A 25,627-nucleotide genomic window follows, 5' to 3' on the forward strand; every position below is an offset into this window, starting at 1 on the left:
ATTTGGTTTACGATCTCCGCAAAACTGGAAGTAGTGTCCCAGTTTGAGAACTTTACCTCGGTCTAAGAACGGAATCCGAATGGTAGAAGGGCACCGGCAGCCTCATTAGAGAAAGTGTGCCTCGGTTTAAGAATGGTTTCGGTTTAAGAATGAACTTCTGGAACAGATTAAGTTCATAAACCGAGGTACCACTGTAAAGGTTTTTACCTTGAAAACATCCCTCTCACCTAAGAACATTCCTGCCAGTAAGAGGTTACTTCACGTTAATACTCTTAAAAAATTGGGCCTGTTTTATGTACAAAATAATCATTCAATATCATTCAACCATTATTTATGGAGGCTTCAGCAGCAATAGACAGAAAAACAGGCAATGTTGCCCCACCCTCCTCCTGAGAGGGGTATCACTGCTGCTTAAGGGGAGCAGGCAGGAGGGTGGCCATGGCAGGACGCTGTGGGCGCACTGGCAGTGCCAATTTGCTGCTCCCACTGGCATACCCCTACAGCCCTCATTTTTCCACTTGCCCTGCTTCTCAAATTTGAGAAACTCTCTATTCAACTAAAAATTCTGGTGATGAAAAAATTCTGTATTTCATTGCTCTCCTCCCTATAAATGTACCAAGCTTTATCTTCCTAGCTTGTCTCCAATAGATTACATCTCTCTCTCTCTCTCTCTCTCTCTCTCTCTGTGTGTGTGTGTGTGTGTGTGTGTGATAAATTGAACCGCATATCAACTGTATACTTCATGGTTCTTAACATGTGTATGTTCAAAAAATAGAAAATCTAGTCGGATTTCAAACCGAAAGATGATTTAAAACATCTTAACAATCTGGATGAACATGAGTTTTTGTGAACCTACCTCTAGGCTGTACGGTCAGATGAACAGCAACTCTTTGAGATCCTACAATGTTAACAGCTTGACATTCATACTGGCCTTGATCATGTAAAGCAACTCTGGAAATCCTCAGTGTTCCAGATGATAGGACTAAGTGCCTTCTGTCTACAGAAAGTTGGCTTCCTGAAACACACATTTTTTCAAAAAGAAAGAAAGTATTGCACCATTGATTTGACGCTGAGTCAACAATATTTCCAAAGCATTCTTCGTTCTGTCAACCTCGTTCTTACAAAAAGAAGATGGAAATAGGACAATTAAAATGGACAAATTTTACTTGGTTCCTGTTAATATCATTCCCCTCCCCAGCTTTCCCAGAAAATGCAGCATGGTGAGGGAATGTACTTTAAGAAAATATTTATATATATTCTCAAGCCTAAAACAACCCTGTTTTGACCATCTCATATTTGTACAGGTCTGGGTTCAGGCCTCTTTGATTTGGTGGAAGCTCATATTTGGCATTCTCCCAATTGTGGATTTGCCTTCTTCATTAAGCTTAGCCAAAGAGATTTTAAAGCACTAAGAATGATACCAGAAATGATTATTGCGAAAGAATAAGTCAAAACTGTTTCCCTCTTACAATTGTATTGTCTTAATTCCATTGCAGAAACAGTAAAACACTTTTGAGATAATGGAAGATTTTTAAAAAGTGAAGATTAATATCAAATATCATCATGTACTAATACAGCAAATGCTGTCTACTATACTTTTTACATCTTCTTCTGGGCCTGCTCTATTTTAATAAATATATACAAATTTTGAAATAAAACAATAAATTCTAGCTTTTCACCTTGATCATGAACAAATTACTTGGAAGCATATCCTAGTGAAATCAACAGAACCCAGCTCAAAGTGATCAACACACTTCTGAAGGTTCTTTAATGCAAGTGTAAACAGTAACGTGTGTGTATTTGAGTTCTTCCACCTGTTTCCTCTGCAGCAGCTGCAGAGGAAAACAAGAGGAAAAATCTGTGAACGGCTGAAACTTCTGCACCTTCATGTAATATATTTAGAAGAGGAATATCTTCACAATCATGTAAACATAAGTTGTTTGGACTTCAGATTAACTAATAACATGTATCTGAAGGAAGTTTCAAATCATTCTCAACTAAGAAGAAAGCTCAAATCTTGTCTTTATTTCAGATACATAAACTATAAGTGATTGGTGCCTACTATGTAATGGTCACATAACATGTGTCATGTAAAATGTGTTAGTAACCTGTTAAGGAAAAAAGGAAGGAGATAAGGTTAAAGTTGATGGTTGTATCAAGTCAAGTTGTCCCATTCACACAAGAGCATCCATTTATGCAACTGAACCTTGGGGGCCAGGTGGGGAGAGAGATTCAGAGGAAGGAGAGAGGTGGGAAGTTCTGTTGTGTGAGGGAAACCTTCCTTGGATACAGTTCTAAGCCTAAAAATCTTCCAAGTTAATCAAAAGGCAAGAGCAACATGTGGGACAGAGGTAACTGATGGAACAGCCAAAGAATGGAGACCATCTGGCTGTACCTAATAATGACCAAATTCTCCTGAGCTAGACTTCAGGGGCTCTTAAAGCCCAACTTAAATGAGGTGAGTTTTTGAAACTTTCAGTCACCAAGAACAACTGTTACTAGCAAAATCAGGGAAACTGAAATAGACATAATTTCTGCTAGGTCACATAATGGCTTGAATTTTGCAAAAACGTATTAATTTTTTTCAAGGTGTACAGATTTCTCCCCAAATCTAAATTCTTACCTCCTTTAGTCCAGGCAATGACTGGCTGTGGATATCCCTGGGCCTCACAAGGGAAGTCAACAGTTTGTCCCTCAATTACTATTCTGTCTTGAGGAGTCACAGTAAACTGAGGTACGGCTGTGTGATAAAGAGAAAATGGAAAAAGACTCAAAATATATACTTCAGACTATAGCTCATTGAACCACAGAACATCAGTACTTTAGATTGTAGATCTAAACGCCATGTACCTTGAACAATGATGAATGCAGTCGCATGGATGCTATCGATGCTGTTGGTTGCAAAACAGGCATATTCTCCACCATCTTCCTGCTCCACGTTTTGGATGTAAAGCCCTCCTGACGGAGTTATGGTGATGCGAGGATCACTTGGGAGAGGAGTTCTGTCCCCTTTAGTCCATGTGATCCGTGGCTGGGGGTGACCGGTTGCGCTGCATTCCAGGGTGACACTTTCTCCAACCAGTACCTCTGTATTTTGGGGGTGAATCACAAAGCTTGGCCTAGCTGTAACAAATGGGATAATGTTTAAGATACCCTCTGTTAACACCAGTATTCTGGCATTTAGAGAAATGAAACTAAAGAAATGCACATTCTTTAAAAGAAGTTGCTGTATCGTATTGTTTTTCAGTGCCTTATTAAATTAAGGACACGGCTAGTCAACTTGGGTCATGTTCATTCCATATATAAAAGCTGAGAAAGGAGAAATTTCAAGCACAACATGAGCGGACAGGAAAAAGCAAACTGAATTTCCCCTTGATCACAGTACAGTGGTACCTCGTGTTACATACCGTCCCCTTTGCAAACACTTCGGGTTATGTGCTCCGCTAACCCGGAAGCAGGTCTCCTTGTTGTGAACTTTGCCCCGGGATGTGAGCGGAAGTTGTGCCCCGGCAGCGCGCGCACAGCAGGAAACATCATTAACGAAAGCGCACCTCATGTTATGAGCAGTTTCCAGTTATGAACGAACCTCTGGAACCAATTGAGTTCGTAACTGGAGGTACCACTGTAAAACTAGCAGTAGGCAATGTGGTGGGGCCATAGGAGCCAACTCCTAGGGGCCATGGGGGGCGGGGTTCGGCCCCCACAATAAGTGACAAGTGAGATGCTGCTGCTTACTGAGGAGAGAGGGAACTGAGACGTGACACAGAGACTGACAAAGTGCAAATATAGCCACAGAAGCGCCAGATTGATTCCAACAGTGCATTTCTACTGCCCCAACATCCCTGCCTCCTTGGTCTCTCCTCCTCCTTCCCTGGAAGCAGTAGCAATACAGTCATCAGGAGGTCAGATGAGCATGCCATACCTTCTGCAGTTGACTACAGTGGTACCTCGGGTTATATACACTTCAGGTTACAGACTCCGCTAACCCATAAATAGTACCTCGGGTTAAGAACTTTGCTTCAGGATGAGAGCAGAAATCGTGCTCCAGTGGCGCGGTGGCAGCGGGAGGCCCCATTAGCTAAAGTGGTGCTTCAGGTGAAGAACAGTTTCAGGTTAAGAACAGACCTCCAGAATGAATTAAGTTCTCAGCCCAAGGTACCACTGCACAGCTGTTTATCCCTGACTGTTTTTTCTTCCTGCAGCACTTGTTCCTGGCAACTGAGTTCCACCAGGAGAGTGCTCAGCTCCCACTCGCAACTAATGCACTTTAAATCTCACCCACCTCCTGTTATATAGGCCCTATATCATAGGGATATTATTATGTTATAGGGAATCTGGTGTGGCCCTAAATATTTCTGATTTCACACGACTTCTAAATTTACAAAATAAAAATAAAAGGAAGACCCTGGTCAGGCTGTTTTGTGTGTTCTAGATCTGCAATGGGTCATGCAAATTATATTGTACTATTAAGCTTATCTCTTTGAATAAGAGGTATGCAACATAGTATTGGGGGGAAAAAACCACATTAGAAATCTACACACCTGGTGAACCAAAGTAGCGTAGAGTAACTTCTTGAGTTTTCACTTCTCCTGCCACATTTTTGGCCATGCACTGGTAAATGCCCTGGTCAGTCTCTTGAGTGTTCTGAATCATGAGCGTGCCATCATCGAGCAAGTTCAAACGGGAATCCGTTTTCATACTGAGCTCATTACTATGGAGAGAGAAAACTGTGGGACTAAACACCTTTAATTTATAAGTATTCTAAAAAAATTACCCCAAAAAACTGAACGTGAATTTGTTCAGTGTGTTGTGTGTGCAGGCCCTCACAGAACTGTATAAAAGGAAAAGATTCCAAGGGTCATCTAGTTCTTCAGGTATCGCAGCTAAACTCAAAATGCAAACAGTTTTTGCAAGTGCTCTGATGTTGGTCAATGAACTCTTAAGATGAGTCTACACAGAGAAAATTATTTTCGAATAATATTAATACTAATACATTTTATTTATACCCCACCCTCCCCAGCAAGACCGGGCTCAGGGCGGCTAACACCCGATATAAAAACAAATTGATTGAAATACAACTTAAAAACAAGATTAAAATACAACATTAAAACATTAAAATACAGCCTCATTTCAATGGAAACTCAAATCAAAAACTTTTTGGGGAGGATGAAAATGTCCAGTCTTCACCAAGTAGCCTTACTTGTTTCGAAGCCAAATAATTTCTGGTTTGGGATTGCCTTCAGCTCTGCAAGTGAAGTAAACGGTATTCCCTGAGGTAACATCCACATCCTGAGGCTCTGACGTAATTCTTGGTCTCTCTGTATAATCAACAAAGCATTTTATTTTTTTTAATGTGACTGAAAAATAAACTATGAATAGGTTAGCTCTTCCATTTTAATGTAAGGTATAAAAGATTACCGTATTTTTCGCACCATAGGACGCACTTTTTCCCTCCTAAAAAGCAAGGGAAAATGTGTGTGCGTCCTATGGAGCGAATGCAGGGGGGAGGCAGGCGGGAAAAGCCCCCAAGAGCCACACACAAGCTCCGTATGCTCTTGCAGGCTTTTCCCCAGGAGGGAGAAGGGACTGACTGGCCGCATCAGTCCCTTCCCCCACCTCCCAGAAAAGCCAGGAGAAGCCGCGATCTCTTTAAAGGGGTTGTGCGGCTTCTGCGGGCTTTTGCGAGAGGTGAGGGAATCCCCCCACCTCCCAGGAAAGTCCTGTGTAGCGTCTCCCAGCAAGGAGAGTCTGCACAGGGCCAAAGGGGAAGCCAAAACAGCAAGCGGGATCCATCCCGCTTGCTGGCTTGGCTTCTTCCATAGCTGTGCGCAACCCCTCCGGCAAGGAGAGGCTGCATGGGGCTATGGCTTCCTTAGCCCTGCGCAGTGTCTCCTGGCAAGGAGAGGTTGCGCAGGGCTAAAGAGGAAGCCAAAACAGCGAGCGGGATCCATCCTGCTCGCTGCCTTGGCTTGTGCCATAGCCGCGCGCAACCCCTCCGGCAGGGAGAGGTTGTGCGCAGTCTGTACGCTGCTCTTTGGGGCTGGCGGGGAAAAAAGATTTTTTTTCTTGATTCCTCCCCCTAAAAACTGGGCGCACCCTATGGTCCGGTGCGCCCTATGGTGCGAAAAATACGATAGTTCTCACAGATGAAGTTAGGCTGTGCGAACCTAAACACTATTAAGCATAACATCAGTTATTATTTTAGGCTAATAATAAAGTTTTAATATATATTAACAAAAAAGTTTACAGTATGAAGATCTATATGCCATGCATTACACAATTTCTTTAATGTCTCCTTCTAAGAACAATTTAAAAAATGCAGTGTCATACATAGTACAGCTGTCTCAAATAACTGTACCACCAAGAGTTTTCAGACTTTCAGTGCAATGACAGAAAAACTGTAGCGGTAAAAAGAACCACATGAGGCATCATTTAAAACACATAACAGTAGACCTTCACAGCTTGCTGAACACAATACTTAAGAGCCCTGCTGGTGCAGAATAAAGGCCTAACTCGCCCAGCATTCTGTTCTCACAGTGCCGAAGCAAATGCTTATGGGTAGCCGCAAACTCAGACATCAACTATGTTATGGCAGGAGCCTGACAATACTCTTATTTTTGCAGTCCCAAGCAGGCAGCCAGAACAGGTTGTTTATTAAGTCCAACGGCCCACATGGCTGGCTTGGTTTGGTGGTTCACGAGCCATGCAGGCCTGGCTTAAAAGTATCCTGTATCTCTTTCGAGGGTTTTAATTTCAGCTCTGTCGTGTTATGTGTATGAGCACCACATGAATGTTTGGCTGCTTGCCTAGAATTTCTATCCTCACATTTACTCAGCCGTCACACGACACGTGCACATTTCCAAGCAAGATGCCCAAATCATATTTTCATTATTATAGGATGAAGTAGTAATTCACGGACATTTAAATACCCTTCAAGCAATCCTTTCTGTTTCAAGATGTGTGTGTTTTTTTTAAAAAAGGTTTATTACATTGGGCAGTATCCAACGATGTACATAGTTCTGTTGACACAAGGACCTCTGGCTGAGCACTGGCATTCCCCCCTGACTCTCTTCCCTCTGTGCATGCCCCCTAAATCTGCTCTGAGGTATCTCCCAACCCTTTGGAAGGGAGGTAAGTCAAGCCCAGGCAGACACTGTCTCTGGCTAGGGGACAGCCAGGTGGAGGGGGGAAAGCATGCTTTCAGGGGCCAGTGACTTGAAGGCATTCCATGCCTCATGAAAACAAAGAAGACACTGGAAGAGCAGGATTGGACCAAATGACCCTCAAGGTCCCTTCTAACTCTATGACAGTATGATTCTATGATTTGGGGAGGGTGTGGAGGGCACAAAGGGAGAGGAGATGGAGGGGAAGTTCCATTGTTCAAACAGAAATAGCAGAACCACTTTGTAATAATAATAAATAAAATTTTTAGAAATAAAAATAAAATAAATAATATTTTTAGAATGTGTGATTATTTGATTATTTGATTGTTGTTAGCCGCCCTGAGCCCGGCTTCGGCTGGGGAGGGCGGGATATAAATAAAATTTATTATTATTATTATTATTATTAGTTGGAGACTGCCCATACCTTTGTGGATTACTGCTAACAAATGCCAAGAAGGGGCTGCCATACAGAATGGCGTGCTTTCATAATGCAACAAATAAATGAGGATGAGTCAGGAATCAATGGAGTAGAGAGATCCCAGGAAACAATTAAGGTAAAGGTAAAGGGACCCCTGACCATTAGGTCCAGTCGTGATCGACTCTGGGGTTGCGGCGCTCATCTTGCTTTTTTGGCCGAGGGAGCCGGCGTACAGCTTCCGGGTCATGTGGCCAGCATGACTAAGCCACTTCTGGTGAAACAGAGCAGTGCACGGAAACGGCGTTTACCTTCCCGCCGGAGCGATACCTATTTATCTACTTGCACTTTGACGTGTTTTCGAACTGCTAGGTGGGCAGGAGCAGGGACCGAGCAACAGGAGCTCACCCCATCGCAGGGATTCAAACCGCTGAACTTCTGATCGGCAAGTCCTAGGCTCTGTGGTTTAACCCACAGCGCCACCCGCATCCCATGGGCAAGATGTCCTTCTCAACAAAATTTAGATATCATTCCCATCCACCCCGGAAACAGACAGATGGAGGCAAATTTACACACACACACACACAATCAATCCATCTTACCACAGTTAAGTTCTTCTGGTGTTATTGTGGCCACTGATCTTCCCTGGATTCTCCTTGGATATTCACAAGTAGCTGCAGCTTGCGCATTACCAGACTCTGCATATGTCTTCAGCAAATCTGCTAGCCACAGTATTTCACAGTCACAGTGAAGTGCATTTGAATCCAGACGCCTGGACAAAACAACAAACTGTACATATTAATGAAATCAAGCATGACACGTACGTACTGTGAGATGCTGTAACACTATGCAGAATGCTAGTGGGAAACCTGAAAGCCAGGAGATCCTAATTTCATTGGCGCCAGTTAAAAGTGAATTCAGCTACGAACCTTGTACTGAATGAAGCAGTCTTTACTTGGAAGAAAATTTGAGAGACAGACTAAGGTTACTCTGCATCAGACTTCAGTCGGTTGCTACAACCCGAGTGCAATTAATCAAGGGGTGTGTTTAGTGAAGGATTGGAAGCGGGGGCTAAAAGACAATTTGAAAGAATAGTATTTAAAACTCTGGTGTTGCTGAGGTCCACCTGGGATAAAATAAGTTAAAATGCTGCCGCTGATTCCAAATCTCCTCCCCACCTAACTCCATTTTCCCATCAAATGACACACAGATATTATTACTTGTTATTTTTCTTAAGATTAATAAACTGTGATTTTATACTAAATTTCCTTTTTTTCCTGTGTATATTGTAACGTTTTATGGTTGCTAAGGCCATCGGCTGATGCGAATAAAGTTGTATCTATCTATCTTAAGATTAATAAACTTAAACGATGCAGTTTTGTGATACACGAAGAAACCACCTCCTTCTGTTGTTATATTAATAAAACACAATGTGGTGAGTGACTAAAATAATAATAATAAAAAAGAGGAGCCACCAAGATTTTTAAAAGCTGTCATTATTCAGTCTATACACTAGAAGCTCATAATTGTCAAGATAAAACATGTAAAACTAGAGGTTAATTTATTTCCTTCTCCAGATGAAGCAAGGTGAAATGAAGATACGATAGGAAAAGTTCAGGCTAATGTTTAGCAGTGACTCCTGTAAAAAAAATTATGACCCTGGTCCACAGTTTACTCAACTAATGGCAACAGCACCATTACTCACTGCACTGGAATACAGGAAATTGGTTTTGGGAAAGAAACAGATGTGATGAGAGAGAGAGTGCGCAAGTCACTGTGACAGATCTGCAATCTTTATATTTACCAGGAATCTGTGCTAGTGGTCGTGAACAAATTGTCAATTACAACAGGTATTCTCTCTCTCTCTCTCTGTTTAAGATAATAGATACCTTTCTCCATTTGTAGCACCAAAGGTCAGAAAAACAGGAAGGGGCTTGCTCAGGAGCCAAATGTGTATTATCTGCTGAACACTGAGATTCTGTACCTAGCACAAATCTAGCTTAAGATACTGGCAGGTCAACGATGAGGTAAATACTGCCTCTATCAATAGTTACCACCTGAAAATGGCATATAAATACAAGAACATTAAAGAGTATAGAGTTAGTTGACAGAAGATTAAGTACAATTTTAAAGGGGGAAAGGAAATTTACTTACAGTCGTTTCATAGATTCCAAGTGACTAAATGTCCCGGGAATTAAATGGGATATTCTGTTGTTATGTAAAAATCTGTTGAAATATTGCATTTACTAATTAGCGGTTTGAATGCCTTATACCAGTCTTTCCCCAGTCTAGCATGCTTCCTATGTACTCCTTTTTTTTAAAAAAAAACATGTTGATGTATTTGTTGCTGCATATCATTGTATTTTTATAAGTAATGACCCAATATTCCTGTTAATGACTATAAAATACGTTCGAAAGCTGAGGGCATCTGGAAAAAATGTAAGTGATGATGCAGCTCAATCTTATGGAAGTTTTAACTAGTAAATTGAGATTTACCCTCAAGTAAGTGCAGGGCTGTTGCCAGATTTTAGGGGGCTTTGGGCAAAGTATCCACCAAGTGTGGTATCTAGCAAAGTAGTTCTGCTAGCAAAAGGACTTCCACTTGTGCAATGGAACTTCCTCTCTTCTCCTCAGGCACCCTCCTCAAAATTGGTTTGGTGGGGTGAAGAACTCCCAGAACAGGTTTAGGGGGCACACAGAAATCCTTACTTCTGTGCAGCCAGAAGCCCTTACAGTACCTTGTCTGCGCACAACGGCACTGCTTCTCAGTCTCTTGCAGCCTCCGTTTCTCTTAGCCTTGTTCTTGCAGTTTGTTCCCCGTCTCTCTGCTCCCACTTCCAGCTGTGCCCCTCACCCCTGCCAGTTTCTCCCACCCTGCCAACCAGGCATGCTGCGCCCTGCCAGTTGGAAGACCAAGCTGAGAGGAAAGGGAACTAGGCTGCGTAATAATAAAGTGTAGTTCCTTTCTCACTTCCTCTCAGCTCCATTTTCAAAATGGTAGCCGATTGCCTAGGCAGCGGTTGCCAAGATCTCAACAGAAACTGTGCTTGAAGATACTTGAGTGGATTTTAAACTGCAATTTATTTCCTTTGCACTGAAAAATCCAAATTGCACTTTTGCCGCAAGATTAGCAGCAGGCTGGGTGGCCAGCCTAGGGTCAATCCAGGTTGGTGTGTGTGTGTGTGTGTGAGAGAGAGAGAAAGAGACCAATTTGTTCACATCTTCTCTCAAGAACAGTGGCTACAGGGACTTGGACTTCAGTTCCAATGTCCAAGCACAGCAGTGCTACTGCACAGAATTTCTTCCCAGGGAAAACTATATATACTGAGGCTACATTTTATTTAGGGCTTATCCAGATGGCAGCTTCCCTACTAGCTAATTTAGCACGGAGTAAAAGAGAGGTTCCAAACAGCATGGCGGCTTTGTGCTTTGAACTTGGGCTGTGTACACATTAATGGCTTGAAACACAGACAGGTGGTTCTTTTTCTCAAGCCAGATCAGTGTTGCTTTAGGTAAAAACGCATCGAAATGAAGCCTCTCTTAAGAGACAAGACAAATATAGATTGCGGCTAACGTCACACGTACACCGCTTCCCAAAGCAGAAGTGAGAGCACCTGGATGTTGAGTAAATGGGGCTGTGTACACTGTCTAGGATTATAAGGAATCGCCATGGGGACTGTCATCCTCCATGTGAGGGGAAGCTGCCATCTGGAAAAGGGAGGAAACAAAAATAAAACTTACAATCTTTCAAGTTTGGGAAGATGGGTAAATGATTCTGGTTCCAATGTTTCAATTTGATTAAAGTGCAGGTACCTGTTGGGGAAGGGGAAGGGAAGTAAGACAACACAGAAACACAGTGTGCTTAATAAAGGGTCCCAAAGCAGCTGCTTTAAAAATAAATAAATGTGTACAAGTAACTTGGATCCTACAGCCATCCTGCATTGAAAAGAAAGCCCAAGCCTTTATATAACAGGTGGTGCCCACGATCCCCTAATGCAGTACAAATTATCAGGTAGGATATATATCAATCACGGAGATTCAGACCATTTCAGAACACGCCTATGAATAACATTATATTAAAGGATAATATTGGACGTGATGTCATATTTTCGTTTATTAAGCATACGGGACTGGATTCAACCAAGTTGTTGGGCAACAAGTCCCGCTAACACAGCAGAACTTAACCCCTTTCCCCTCCATGCACCCTCTTCAAATCTGTTTGCTTTTGATGGCATTCCCATATACACACCCACCCACACCCACCCACACCCACACACCCACCCACACACACACACATATATATATATATATATATATATATATATATATATATATACCATCTATACCATATACACCACTGTATATGAATCATATATGTATATATGATTCATGAACTTACATGTATATACATATATGTACGTATATGAATCATATATATATATATGATTCATGAACTTACTGGCCCTCAAATTAGAATGAAAGAAAAAGAAAAAAAGATGATTGCTTTGTGATTAATGTTTCCATCCACGAAAGAGAACATATGCTTTATCTACAGCAGACATCTTTCTCCTGTAAACAAACTACCACTTACCTCAGCATACATTGCTTACATGAAATAGTTAAGAAATACAATTCTACATTTGTTCTCCAATGAGAAACTTTCAGCTCAAATTTAAACCTAAAAAAATAAATGCGGTCATTATGCACACATGCAGCAGACCCGCTTATGATCATGTGGCACAGCAATGCCTGGGATACACAAGTAGGGCCATTTTAACCTTCTACAAAACACTGATACAGGAAATAAATGTTTACGTCCAATATGAGCTACGGCATGCAGTTCATTTTCACATTACATGCTTCTTCATTCCTATTTTGGTGAGCACCCAACACCATCACTTAAATGATCTTTGGTCACAAGACTGGGATTAAGAGTAACTTCTCTGTTTATACTAATGACTAGAGTAGGAATGTTGTCCTTACAAGTATGGAAAAGGCAGAACATTCTACTAGTCATATTCTCAACCTTCAAAGTTACACAAAAACACACCCAGAAGTAATGACAGCTGTTAGCCTTTTAAGCTATATATATATATATATATATATATATATATATATATAACTATTACTTCCTTTTGAAATATTGCACCCCTAAGAATTTTGCACCCATGGCAATTGCTCTCTTGACCCCCGCCCACACTATGCCACTGGACACAGCTATTGTGAGCAAATGTGTTATTCTGTGATTAATATTCTACCAGTAATGAACCAAGGATATGTTGCAATAACAGAGAACAATAAAAGTTACATCATTCTTTGTACAGTGAAGAATCATTTTGCAGAAGAACAGGCAGAATCTACAGAGCGATGCTTCTGCCACCACCCATTAAAATGTACCTCCACCTGATACGTATGACAGTGAAAGCATGCAATTTTTGAAAGCATCATCATGCACCTTAAAACCGAAAAAGTTCAAAATAAAAAAAGAAAGGTGTGTGGTTCTACTTGGAGTAACAAAATCGTACGCTGTTCTGTACTTCACAATTAGGTACAACACAATTGATATAGGTAGTTAGCATCTGGGAGGGATCCCACTGATATCACAACAGAAGTGCTTAGGGAATGAGGGTGATGGTCTGATGTCACTTCTTAAATAAATGTCTGTGTGTAACTCTACGTCATGCTTGCAACCATACATCAAACTGCTGCATCAAATTTCATCACCAAGCTACAGCAAAGCTTCCTATTAAGCAGATTCTGAAAACCTTAGTGCTGCATTGACACCACAGGAGTATGGCTAATATGAAAACTGAGGTGTGTGTTAAAGAAAAGTTAATATATTAAAATCCACCTCAGACAACAATTTTGTCAAATTGGCTTCATTTGAAATTCATGGAGAATATATCTATGGATGATGACCATCTATGATAGCTGATTCCCTGGTGGCCCGCTGGAATGCGGAGTTAACCAGGGCTATCGACTGTCTGGCTCCGAAGCGCCCTCTCCGATTGCATGGAGCCCGGACAGCCCCGTGGTTTTCTTCGGAGCTGAGGGCGATGAAACAATCGCTGAGACGGCTAGAGTGTCGGTGACTCCCTGGTCCTGAATAGGGTAACTGTGCCCCTGAAGGACCAGGTGCGCAGCCTGGGAGTCATTTTGGACTCACAGCTGTCCATGGAGGCGCAGGTCAATTCTGTATCCAGGGCAGCTGTCTACCAACTCCACCTGGTACGCAGGCTGAGACCCTACCTGCCCGCGGACTGTCTCACCAGAGTGGTGCATGCTCTAGTTATCTCCCGCTTGGACTACTGCAATGCGCTCTACGTGGGGCTACCTTTGAAGGTGACTCGGAAACTACAACTAATCCAGAATGCGGCAGCTAGACTGGTGACTGGGGGCGGCCGCCGAGACCACATAACACCGGTCTTGAAAGACCTACATTGGCTCCCAGTACGTTTCTGAATCATAGAATCATAGAGTTGGAAGAGACCACAGCACAATTCAAAGTGCTGGTGTTGACCTTTAAAGCCCTAAACGGCCTCGGCCCAGTATACCTGAAGGAGCGTCTCCACCCCCATCGTTCTGCCCGGACGCTGAGGTCCAGCGCCGAGGGCCTTCTGGCGGTTCCCTCATTGCGAGAAGCAAAGCTACAGGGAACCAGGCAGAGGGCCTTCTCGGTAGTGGCGCCCGCCCTGTGGAACACCCTCCCATCAGATGTCAAAGCGATAAATAACTACCTGACATTCAGAAGACATCTTAAGGCAGCCCTGTTCAGGGAAGTTTTTAATCTGTGATATTTTACTGTATTTTTGGTTTCTATGGAAGCCGCCCAGCCAGATGGGCGGGGTACAAATAATAAGTTGTTGTTGTTGTTGTTGTTGTTGTTGTTGTTGTTGTTGTTGTTGTTGTTGTTGTTGTTGTTATTATTATTATTATTATAGCTAAACTGGAACCCTTATAATCAAAAGAAGTATCCTTCTGATTTAAAGATGAATAGGCAAATGGGGAGGCTACTTCCAACACATCTTTCTGACAAGATTCCCAGAGGTTTTGGCAGGCTACATTGACCCTTGGTCTGATCCAGCAACTCAATTTCCTTCCTTTCTTCCTTCCTTCTCATAGACTTATGCACTGACTTACATTGACTTATGTCAATGGGGTCTGAGTTGGAAGATTCAATCAATGTGATAAAGCCCATTTTAAAATGAAGATATTTTCCTGCAACCTACTCAAAATGCTCTAAATTGCGTCTGTACAGCTTGACTTTCTTACTTTAACCACCACTAAAATGTCATTTAAAAGCATAAATATTTTATTCATTTATTTAATAGATTTCTATACCACCCCTTCAAAATCCATAAAAATAAGAACAAAAATATGGCATTAGGCATTCATACAAACAAATACACCCTGACAAAATATTTAACTACAACACCCAACAATTCTTCATGAGTTATTCTGCAGAAATTCAGCTATATCTGATGGGATACTAATATAGCAGAATCATGCTGTTGTCTACTGCACAACTGAAGTTTAAAATGCTGTGGCATTTTAAAATGAAGTTTAAAATAGGCAACTTGTGGCTTTCCACAAATCATTGGATTGGGGCTCCCAACATCCTTGACCATTGGCCATGCTGGCTGGGACTGATTGAAGCTCATCAAACATACTGTACACAGTTAAATCTATAACTGAATCTATCACAGCACTAAGGACTATTGCGGATTCACACACCCACAGCCAAAATGTACTCTTGTCCCCGTGAAATCCATAAGGAGTTTAGTTTTCTGTAGGTTACAGGGTGTGCTCCCCAGCCATATTTTTCCATATTTTGAGTTTTCCTCTGTTTGATGCAGGGTGGATAAAAATCAATGATTTTTTAAATGTTTTTTTAATTTAAATTGGATTTTAAAAATAAAATGCTTCTGGAGGAAAAACCTTTCTAAAGATAGTTTTCTATTTAAGTTACATTATAGTCCAAAGGCTATTCATCAGCAAATAAGAATTTGTTTTAAGTTTTTCATGTGTGCTAAAACTCAGTCTGGTTTTTTAAAAACAACAACAACACATTTAACCACATCAATTAACAAACATGGATACATATGCTATAATGTTATTGTTTTAAATAAATTGCTTAAATTGTTGTTAAGGAAATGATTATTTTTCTCCTTCAAATAAAGTACAGCAGAAAAGTTGTCCAAATATAAACTGTTAACTTATTAAACCTCACAATTATCTGTCTATGTATTTCTAATACTATAACCAAGTCAGCAATTTTTGATATAACTGTAAAAACTACTCTGATAATTTATTACTCCAAAAATGAAACCTTCATCTGGTTGTAAATATTAAGATTATACCAGCAAGAATGAGTCTTTCTGTTAAAAAAAATTAATGATTTAAATCAAATCCACCCTGGTCTGATGAGCCAAAAGCATACCAAAATTAAAAAATACTTTAATTGCAAAAGGTATAGGCTGGGGAAAAATCAGAACATAAATTCTACCTGGTTACATTGAGGCAATCAGAAGTTAATTCCACGAAATTCAAAACTGTAAAGTATTTGTAAGAAACAGAAGAACTGGATCCTAATACATGTTTTAATTCTTGTTGCTATACTTGAGTCTGCTCACGTTAAGTCATTATAAAGTGAACGGATAGCCTTGAGATGTAAATCACAAATACAATATGAACACAGACAGAATGAATTTGACAGACACGTCTTCTGCGTACACTAATTGCAACCACGTTGGACTAGAAACCCATTCCGTGCAGACATGCAAGGCATGCAGGCAAGAAATGTCGACCAAAAACGTGCACTTTTTCTCTGAGGCAACCAAGCATATGACAGCACAGAAGAGAAAAGGCACTTACAGTTGTTCTAGAGAGGCAAGTCCTTTAAATGCTTGCCTGTCAATTGACTGGATTTCATTCTTGTACAAATAGCTGAAACAAGAAACAATCAGTAATATTAGTATACACAAACGAGAGCTACATTAATGTGGGATGGAATTAAGGCGACATGTGAGGACAGTTTTCCAAATACATATTAGAAAGCAACAAAACAAGACATGTATACACACCAAAAACACTTTTCTTTTCTTTTTAACTTGAGCATCTGCCTGCCATGGTCTCTGGAAGCCAAATAAGATTTTGCGCAGGATTTACGATGACACAAAAAATAGATATTGGTTCTTTTCTCTCTTCTGGAAATGTATCTCCACAGAGTTCAATTGGCAGATCTGTGGAGCATCTTGAAAGGCATGAAATACAGCAATAGGACCACAGAAGTATTGAGTGAAGCTAGAATGCATGGAATTATTGGAGAAGTATTTTTTATTTTTACTGGACTGAGATAAACTATTATCGCAATTCTAGTTCAGTAATGTTTCTACTGATATTCGATTATCAGAAAGTGCTTCATCCCAGCCAAAGGATCATTGCTCCATTCTCACAAAAACATTAGCAGATCAAAAATTATAGCCAAATGAATATACAACCCAAATGTATGAAACGCTGGTCCATCAGACTTTAGTTAATTTAGCCCTTAAAACTCTCAAAAGCCACAAAACAAGGTAAATGTTACTGGGGAGGAGTTTTACAAGATCACTAACAAATTTGCTGGTACAGAGACCTCTTATTTAATGATTAATTTTGAATAGATTTTAAAAAGCAAAGCTCCTGCACCTTTGAGAGTTGTATAGAAGTGATTTCAGCAGGTATAGCTTGTATTGACAAGGTCACCTGCTAAAACTTATTGTTCAACACAACAAATAAAGGCACAGGACCCCCCATCCTCTTTTGCATCCAACCACCCTAATTTGTAATGGACTACATCACAAGGATGTGTGCGAACCTGTTGCTAAATAGCCACAGACATAAGATGGAAACTGAAAGGTTCAAAAATGTCACTCCAATCACAGAAAAGAGGACAGCATGACTGAAACTTTCCCTTCATATGTCAACTTGATTCATTGTTCAGACACCAGAGAATGATTCACATTCACACACACACACACACACACACACACACACACACCAGAGAATGCATAAAACTACATAAAAGCAGCATACCATCTTACATACCAGTACATTAAACCAGTGGTTTCCAGAAATGAAAGTTTTTGTTAAGCTTGTGTCTTGCTTCTTGAATACTTTCAATGCACTCACTTTTGGGGGTGGGGCACAGCACGTATTTTTCAATCTCCCTCTTCTCTTAGGCAGGTTATTAAAATGCCTCTGTCTTAAGATAGTTAATTAAGCATTTAACTGAAGAGGCTTTTCTCTTTAGGCAACTGGGATACAGCAGCAGCTCCTATTTAAGGCTCCATCTAAGAATGACAGCTGCTGAACCAACACCTGAGTTCTGTTCTTATGGAGTCTCCAGCCTGAGCCCTTCACAGAGCTGTCCAGGGTACCACCAAAGCCTTGTCTTGTCTCTGTACTCTTTAGGATATTGCTCAAGAGAGAACAGTTACCATGCACAGAGCCCTAGCCAGGGCTTTTTCCCCAGCAGGAACTCACTGGAACTCAGTTCCAGCACATCTCAGGTGGGCCCCATTACCATTATGATTTCCGGCACTTCTTTTTCTAGAAAAATTGCACTTTATCATAACATACTAAATTAGCAAGATACATTATCTTACTTGTGATAAGAACAGCCCTATGAGTTGGGTCACTATCAGTTCAACAATCAAAAAGATTTTAACTTTCCTGATCACAGAACTTAACAAGTCTCATTTGCAACAGAACCTTCAGCTATGTCCTTAGGCCTTTCAACCACAGCTGTCAATCTTCCCCCTTTTTTTGCGGGGAAACTCCCTTATTCCAGCACCATTTCCCGCTGCTATCCCGGATTGTTAGATATCCCGTAGACTGCCCCCGGGACAGGTGAGGCTGCTGATTCCTTATTTTGGAGGCTGCTGATCCCTTATTTTCAAATCTGAAAGTTGACAGCTATGCTTTCAACAGCTACGTGTTTCCTAGTGTTTTCAAGTTCATATCAATCAAACAAATTTTACATGTCAGTTAGGTCATAGCAAGCAAAACAAAGCAATGGCTAGTCCTATGCAATGATTTTTGTCACTAATAACTGCTTATGTTCCTGCTTGGATATGTTATGCCATCAATTTTGATTTTAATTAATTTTTATAATGTTTTTATAATGTTGCACTGTTTTAGTGTTGTTAGCCACCCTGAGCCCGGCTTCGGCTGGGGAGGGCGGGATATAAATAAAATTTATTATTATTATTATTATTATTATTATTATTATTATTATTATGCTGTAACCAGCAGGAGAAACTATTCTGTGTTTCTAGATCTGGCACTGACTGCCACAGGGCTAAGTGGGGAAATATAAACTGCCACCTTCACAGTTGCAACCTTAGCTTCATTGGATAATTGACCAGGGTCAAATAACAGGGAGTCAACTGACCAGTACGATAATCCTATTTGTACTAGTTTCCAAACCTCTGCCAGTTCACTGTTGTTCTAACCACACAGCATTCTATCAATGAAAATGTAACATGGCTCAACAGGTTGCTCAATGGAAGAAGTAGACTGATATTACAATGTCATCATTTTTCAGTTCCTATACCAGGGTGATATTATGGAAATATTTCTTCTTGCTTTTAGATTTTAAACCTTCATCAAGAAAAGCAGTTCTATTGTTGCCGACTGTATCTTGCTTCTTAATAATAATAATAATAATAAAAACAGGAAAGTGTGGAACGTTAAAACAAGGTCAATGCACAAACTCCATCACAAGGGAATTTCCGTTATCTTAAAAATGTATCCCATATATTTAGTGCCTGAAAAATTTAGTGCCAAGAAAAATGAATCATGCCTAAAATTTAATTCATGGGTACTTAAAACCAAACTTACTGATACAAATTGCCTTATAGATGGCAGCTTAACTGTCTTCTAATATTTAACTATCAGCATTATATGGGTGCTATGGGTATATTAATACACAAATATTTCTTGTTTCACAGAACTTCTACCATTCAAGAAGAGTAATCAGTGTGTCAAAGGTTCCTTGTGCCTAAGAACACAATACATCATTTCTTTCCCCATCTACTAAAACAGGTATTGACCTGTTGGTCAATCATGATATACTGGTAGATCCCTGGGAGGTTTCGGTAGATCGCAGTCGATTGCCAGGTCCCTTTCCGGCCCCACCCCTAACCCCTAAGAAAAGCTCAACAACTTAGCCCTGCACCCCCCAAAAATGGGGCTTTCCTCCTCCCTAAAAAAAGCTCAACAAGTTTGCCCTGAACCTCCAGAAAGGTGGTAGATCACTGGCAGTTTTTAATTCTGTGAGTAGATCGCAGTCTCTTGGAAGTTGGCCACCCCTGTACTAAAACTCTGGGATGTCCTTACAACACTACCAGGAACGTACACGGTCTGTTTCTTTAGATGTATACCTCCAGCAGACAAATTACGTTATTTAACAATTTCCCACAAGTAGCTTGCAGCTCACTATTTGTAAGGGAATGTGGTCCTCAATGGGAGGTTCCCCATTTTTGCCATAAATAACCAGGAATGCAATAATTTCAGCTTGCAGATTTCACCTATTTCATTAAATGTGACTTACTGTTGTATAAGAGGGAGGTGGGTATGGTCACCCAAACTCTCATACACACCTGACTCCCATCTATCCAGTCACACTCACATAAACACACACCACTCATCTCTCCACCCATCTGCCACCATTTATTCTTCTTCACAAACACAGATATGTACATCTATCCACTCAGTCATCAATACACAAGCACAGCCTTCACTACAACCTGCATTAGAGCAAAACCTCCCATTGATTCCATTGGGAGTTCCTCCCCACCCAATACAAATGCCAACCATTGGGAAAACACTCTCTGGATCAAGCCCCTGACATAGAGGTAGAAGGGGCTTTAAGCCTTTGCCCCTCACTCTGTTCTGGATCTGGATCAGGCCTCCCATATCTACGGTTTGTGTGTGCACCTGTGTGTGTGTGTTGCAAACTGCAGGTGCCAGGGGCCCAAACTGGACCAGGACCTCCCTAGGAGACGTTAAGGGACTCTGTCTTTGCTCCCCCCCTTGTGATCCCGTGACCCCAGAAACAGAATTCCGTGTTGCCAAAAAAAAAAATCCCCATCAAAAGAATAGATTGGTATTTGGGCAATGCAAATCGCAGATGCGGCAGGCCCAGTCTGGACTGGGACTGCAGTGCAGGGAAAAAGTTGACGCTTCTACACTCACACTGGGGTCCTGGATCTGGGGTGGGTGTCAGCAGCTGCAATTCCTCCAGAAGACTAGGAGGAAATTAGGACAATGAGGAGAAGCCCCAGATATGAAGCCTCCAAGGGACGCATCCAGTTTCCCAGGTGGAAGTTCTCTATTCCTACCCTATAGCCTCATTATGAGCCCTTTCCCGCTTTGACTTCTATTCACAATGCTGGTTTATCATTCACAATGCTGGTTTACTGCATACACTATTGAAAGAATTAGAATCTGTCAAATTCTTTCTGTTATCATAATTTGTTGGATTTTCCCCCCATCACATTTACACCTACTGTTCTCTTCAGTGCAGATGTTAGTAATATATTTGTGAATTATGAATATTCACAATACTATCGTGTGTATTATATTTAAGGAAATGCTTCAAGGTATCTCTCTGCTGTGCAACTGTATTAAATAAACCAAAGTGCTTTAACACATGTATAATTAAAGTAGTAGTATTAATAATAATAATAATTTATTTATACCCTGTCCATCTGGCTGGGTTTCCCTAGCCACTCTGGGCAGCTTCCAACAAAATATTAAAATACAATAGTCTGTCAAACATTAAAAGCTTCCCTAAACAGGGCTGTCTTCAGATGTCTTCTAAAAAATACACAATTCAACCCAATTCTTTTCCTAAGGAATTAGGACTGCTCAACAGTTGCCTGAATTTGAAAGATTCAGCACCGAAAGAGAAGTTTTACAGGTGCTAAGTAGTTGGTGGTCCACAGTATTAATTGTTACTAAGGATTTCATATGCGCTTGTGACATTTTCATTTTGCTTATATTTTGTAATATTTTAACAAAGATTCTATTAGCATATATCTGGGTCTCTATTTAGAATGCAAATTGTTGTGAAACTCCGATTTTTATATATGCTCTGACAATATTGTATGTATGAAGATACAATACAGTTGATGCAAATTTCTAACCCCAAATTCACACAAAAACCCAAAACAAAACAACAACAACAACAACCCAAATGGAGGCTAAAGCACACACACAAAATATGGAAAGTAAGACTCCACAACTTGTCAACAATCCTCAAATGGAATTCTGTGTAACCTGGTATTTTTTCACAACTACTCTCAATGGGAAGACAAATCTCACCCAAGGCTGAAACAAGTTGGCTAAGAAAAATACATACTGAACCACAAAGTTATCAGCTTGAATCAGGCAACACTTTACAGGACATAACATTTAGCATTCACACTGAAATAAATTGAAGATCCCTATTCTTCTTTGGTATTCCAGGAACACTACAGTAATCTAGATTTCTTACTTATAATCACACCACAAATGGAGACTTAGCATCTCTTACACACAACTGACTGAAATACCATAAACGAAGCTTTAAAATGCACATGCAGATACCAGCACAATGACATGGTATGTGATGCTGTGATAGTCACAGTAACATTAAAATTAAGTACCTTCTTAACACCTGTTGGTTGGTGTGGTGTGTCTTGCACTGTTATGGTGCACTGAAAATTCTATGTGTAAAATATTTTTTTGAAGTTCATAGCAATTGTTTCTTAATACTAATAAGGTGCAGTGTTTAATGGTTAGTCCTGGATGAAGTGAAATAAGTAGCACAGACACTGCTATCATTTTCATAATCCTATCAACTTTCCAAACACATTAGAGATGAAAAAATAGTATTTTTCCATACTGTGCAACACATACATCGTACCTACTTTCTTTATAAAAGCATTTCAACTTACAGATATTTTAGATTTTCAAGGTCTTCAAAAGCTCCAGTAGGTATTCTTTTAATGTGATTATTGTTCAGAAGTCTAGAAAATAAATGAAAATAGTTGTTTACTTTTTTCCTCCCTCAGAGTACATTTTTCTGAGAAATTGAAACTGCACCACACAGAAACAAAATCAAAACGAGCTTAAAGTGATTTCTTACAACTGTTAGTTGAATTTCATTATCCTTTACAAAATCTTTCTAAACTGTCTGGGTTCAATTGAGAGAGCTGTTTAAATTACTGAGAAAGGAAAAGATCGTTCATCATCATGCACTGCAATAACATTCAACAATTTGAAATAAATTTAAGAAGTTCTCCTACAAACCAGACAACTGACAGCTTACTCACTACTGTGTGACATTTTCATGGAATCACACGATTGGAAGAAACTTCGAAGATATTCTATTCCAATCTGCTGCCAATGCAAGGATTTGCTAAACTAAAACAGCATCTCTCTTGGGTTGCAATCCAGCATTTATTTAACAGCCTCTATTAAAGGATAGCCAAGCACCTTGTGAGGTAGTTTGTTGAATGTCAGGGAGTTTGTCCAAATGTTTAGTTTATTTCTGTTGGTGTTGTTGAACCTAATCAAGGTATTGCCCGCTTATAGATTGTGGATTTTTTTCCTTAAGGACCAGCATGATGTCCTTTGTGTGCTCTTCCTCCCCCCTCCGTGTGCTCTCTCTCTCTCTCCCCACCCCCCAGTGTGTGTGTGTGTGTGTGTGTGTGTTCAGCTTGAGAATACTGAATTTACTGTTCCAGAGCACAATCTTAAAACTAGAAGATGACTGACTTTCTACCACCTGAAGGCTGGAATGGCTTTTTGTGTCCAGTCACAAGGTAACACCAACCAATTTGGCTTCTATTGAAATTTCTAACTGGGTGTATCACCTAAACTTTTTGATGGGAGTCTAGTAGTATCTGGGGGGCCACAGGTATCCCACCCCAGCTGTAAATATTATAATAAATTGTTAAACTGTTTACAAAAGGAAAGTAGGTTTTATGAGGGATGAAACTTACAAGGTGTTCAGATTCTTAAGCCGTCTAAATGCACCAGGCTGGATTTCTTTAATCCTATTAAACCGCAGGTCCCTGTTGATGAAACAAATTAGACTCGTTAGTATAAAGATTACCATTTCAGGTCAGCATTTCAATGATCTTAAAACAAAAAACTTTGCTACCAACTTTGCTATATGTATATATTTCTCAATCCGCCTTGCTCTAATCAAAAGAGTATTCTTCAAAGAAAATGAAGCCTCTTTTGAAAACAAATACAGTGGACACTCAGGTTGCGAATGTGATCAGTGCAGGATGCACATTTGCAACCCGCAGCGCCACTTCTGTGCACGCACTGGTTGCGATTCGGTGCTTCTGTGCATGCGCAAAGTGCAATTTAGCGCTTCTGCGCATGTGTGACTGCCCGTTCTGGTACTTCCGGGTTTCGGCAGTCCGCAACCCAAAAAAACGCAACATGAAGCGGCTGTAACCCGAGGTTTGACTGCAATCAAATTTCAGTAAGAATTTAACACTCAGCCTGAATAAAACTGAAAGCCTGTTACCTTTTATGGTAACATGAACAAATGTCACTTTGCTCAGGTGGTATAAAATAATTAATTGCTCCAGTGTTGAATCACAATAAAGCCTAGCCAACACGACTGATAATTAGTTAAACACTTGATGATAATTAGTTAATCACAGCAGCTGTCAACTGAAGAATGCCTTTGTTTACTGCTACTAAAACAGCATTTCCCTCTCCAAATACCTACTGAGCTTTGGAAAGTTCAGTCTGTTGAGAAAGAGTCTTCAAGGTCTCTTGCTTTAAAATGGATGTAAATATACTCACGCTTGCATAATAAATGCAAGGAGATAAAAACATTGCACATAGTTCTGTGACTAGAATAGTTCACATATGGCCCCTCGAGCAAAAAAATTAGACAATCTTAATACTTCTCGTATCTGAAAAAGTTTACATAATTCTGGTTTAAATAATCTAGAGTGAGCCGAATGAAACCTATGGAAATTCTGTCCACGTCTATCTATATGACCACTCGTCTACAACTGCAACAACACCCCACACAACATGTTGGTGCCCAGTGATGCATGTTGTGAAGAGTTCAGCAACCGCAACAACCCATCATTTCACAAACTTGAATACTGAAGCATTTAGAGCAGGCATAGGCAAACTGAGCCCTCCAGATGTTTTGGGACTACAACTCCCATCATCCCTAGTTAACAGGACCAGTGGCCAGAGATGATGGGAATTGTAGTCTCAAAAACATCTGGAGGGCTGAGTTTTCCTATGCCTGATTTAGAGAGATAAAATAAGTGTTGGGCATGGATGTGTGTCGGCTGCTTTACAAAATAAGGATTTCGCACATAGTTGGCTGAAAGTAACCCATGTCTTGGATGGGGGAAAGAGGTCCTACGAAAGTGAGTTTCAAATAAACAAAGAAGAACACGTTCATATTGTAAAAAAACAAGACACAAAGTGATACCTATCTGATCTAATTAGTCCATCTTTCAGGTAAAACCCTGAGCTTAACACCACAAAATGCAGGGAAATATGTATACCTCTTGGCACTAACAGCTGGAACACACCAGCATACTTTCCATATAATGATATCTTCAAAATCTTGGAACTGAGTAGATCAGGGAGCTTATGTTTTCTTTGGACACTCTTTGTTCTTCCATTAAAAAAAAACTGCCCAGAGGGCAAACTTATCTTTCAGCATATGCCAAGTTTTCAGACATGATATACAATCTCTTCTCTTTTGTTTCTGCTTTTGCCCTGTTTCTGGGGGGGTCAACATGAAAATTACCCTTTACAAATTCTTTCCTCAAGGACGGAGCAAATTCTAAAACATTCGTTCCACAGTTTTATGTCATATTTGGGAGACAGGAATGAACACAGGGGTTTCCATTCAAGAACCACAATAAACAGGGAGAAAAGTTGCTTTAAAGCGAAATAAGATTTTGAACACCTCAAAAAAGGGTAGATAGGAGATATAGCTGTTATCGCCACCATTTTAATGAGA

At 40.4% G+C, this 25,627-nt stretch overlaps 1 protein-coding gene across 2 annotated transcripts in view; it reads right to left on the minus strand.

Moving 5' to 3' along the window:
* Nucleotides 1-25,627, minus strand: part of PXDN (peroxidasin) — an 80,128-nt gene that overhangs the window by 24,616 nt on the left and 29,885 nt on the right. Inside the window, exons 2-12 of one of the 2 annotated variants that reach the window (XM_081856778.1) lie at nucleotides 23,613-23,684; nucleotides 22,563-22,634; nucleotides 16,453-16,524; nucleotides 11,320-11,391; nucleotides 9,733-9,804; nucleotides 8,181-8,350; nucleotides 5,201-5,318; nucleotides 4,542-4,711; nucleotides 2,851-3,123; nucleotides 2,624-2,740; nucleotides 857-1,015 (exon numbers count right to left, since the gene is read on the minus strand). In XM_081856778.1, coding sequence (XP_081712904.1) covers nucleotides 857-1,015; nucleotides 2,624-2,740; nucleotides 2,851-3,123; nucleotides 4,542-4,711; nucleotides 5,201-5,318; nucleotides 8,181-8,350; nucleotides 9,733-9,804; nucleotides 11,320-11,391; nucleotides 16,453-16,524; nucleotides 22,563-22,634; nucleotides 23,613-23,684 — 1,367 coding nt within the window. The remainder of the gene's footprint in view (nucleotides 1-856; nucleotides 1,016-2,623; nucleotides 2,741-2,850; nucleotides 3,124-4,541; nucleotides 4,712-5,200; nucleotides 5,319-8,180; nucleotides 8,351-9,732; nucleotides 9,805-11,319; nucleotides 11,392-16,452; nucleotides 16,525-22,562; nucleotides 22,635-23,612; nucleotides 23,685-25,627) is intronic. The other variant, XM_081856779.1, reaches the window with a different exon arrangement.

Source organism: Podarcis erhardii (assembly GCF_964252035.2).
Source record: "Podarcis erhardii genome assembly, chromosome: 3".
NCBI classification, from domain to species: domain Eukaryota; kingdom Metazoa; phylum Chordata; class Lepidosauria; order Squamata; family Lacertidae; genus Podarcis; species Podarcis erhardii.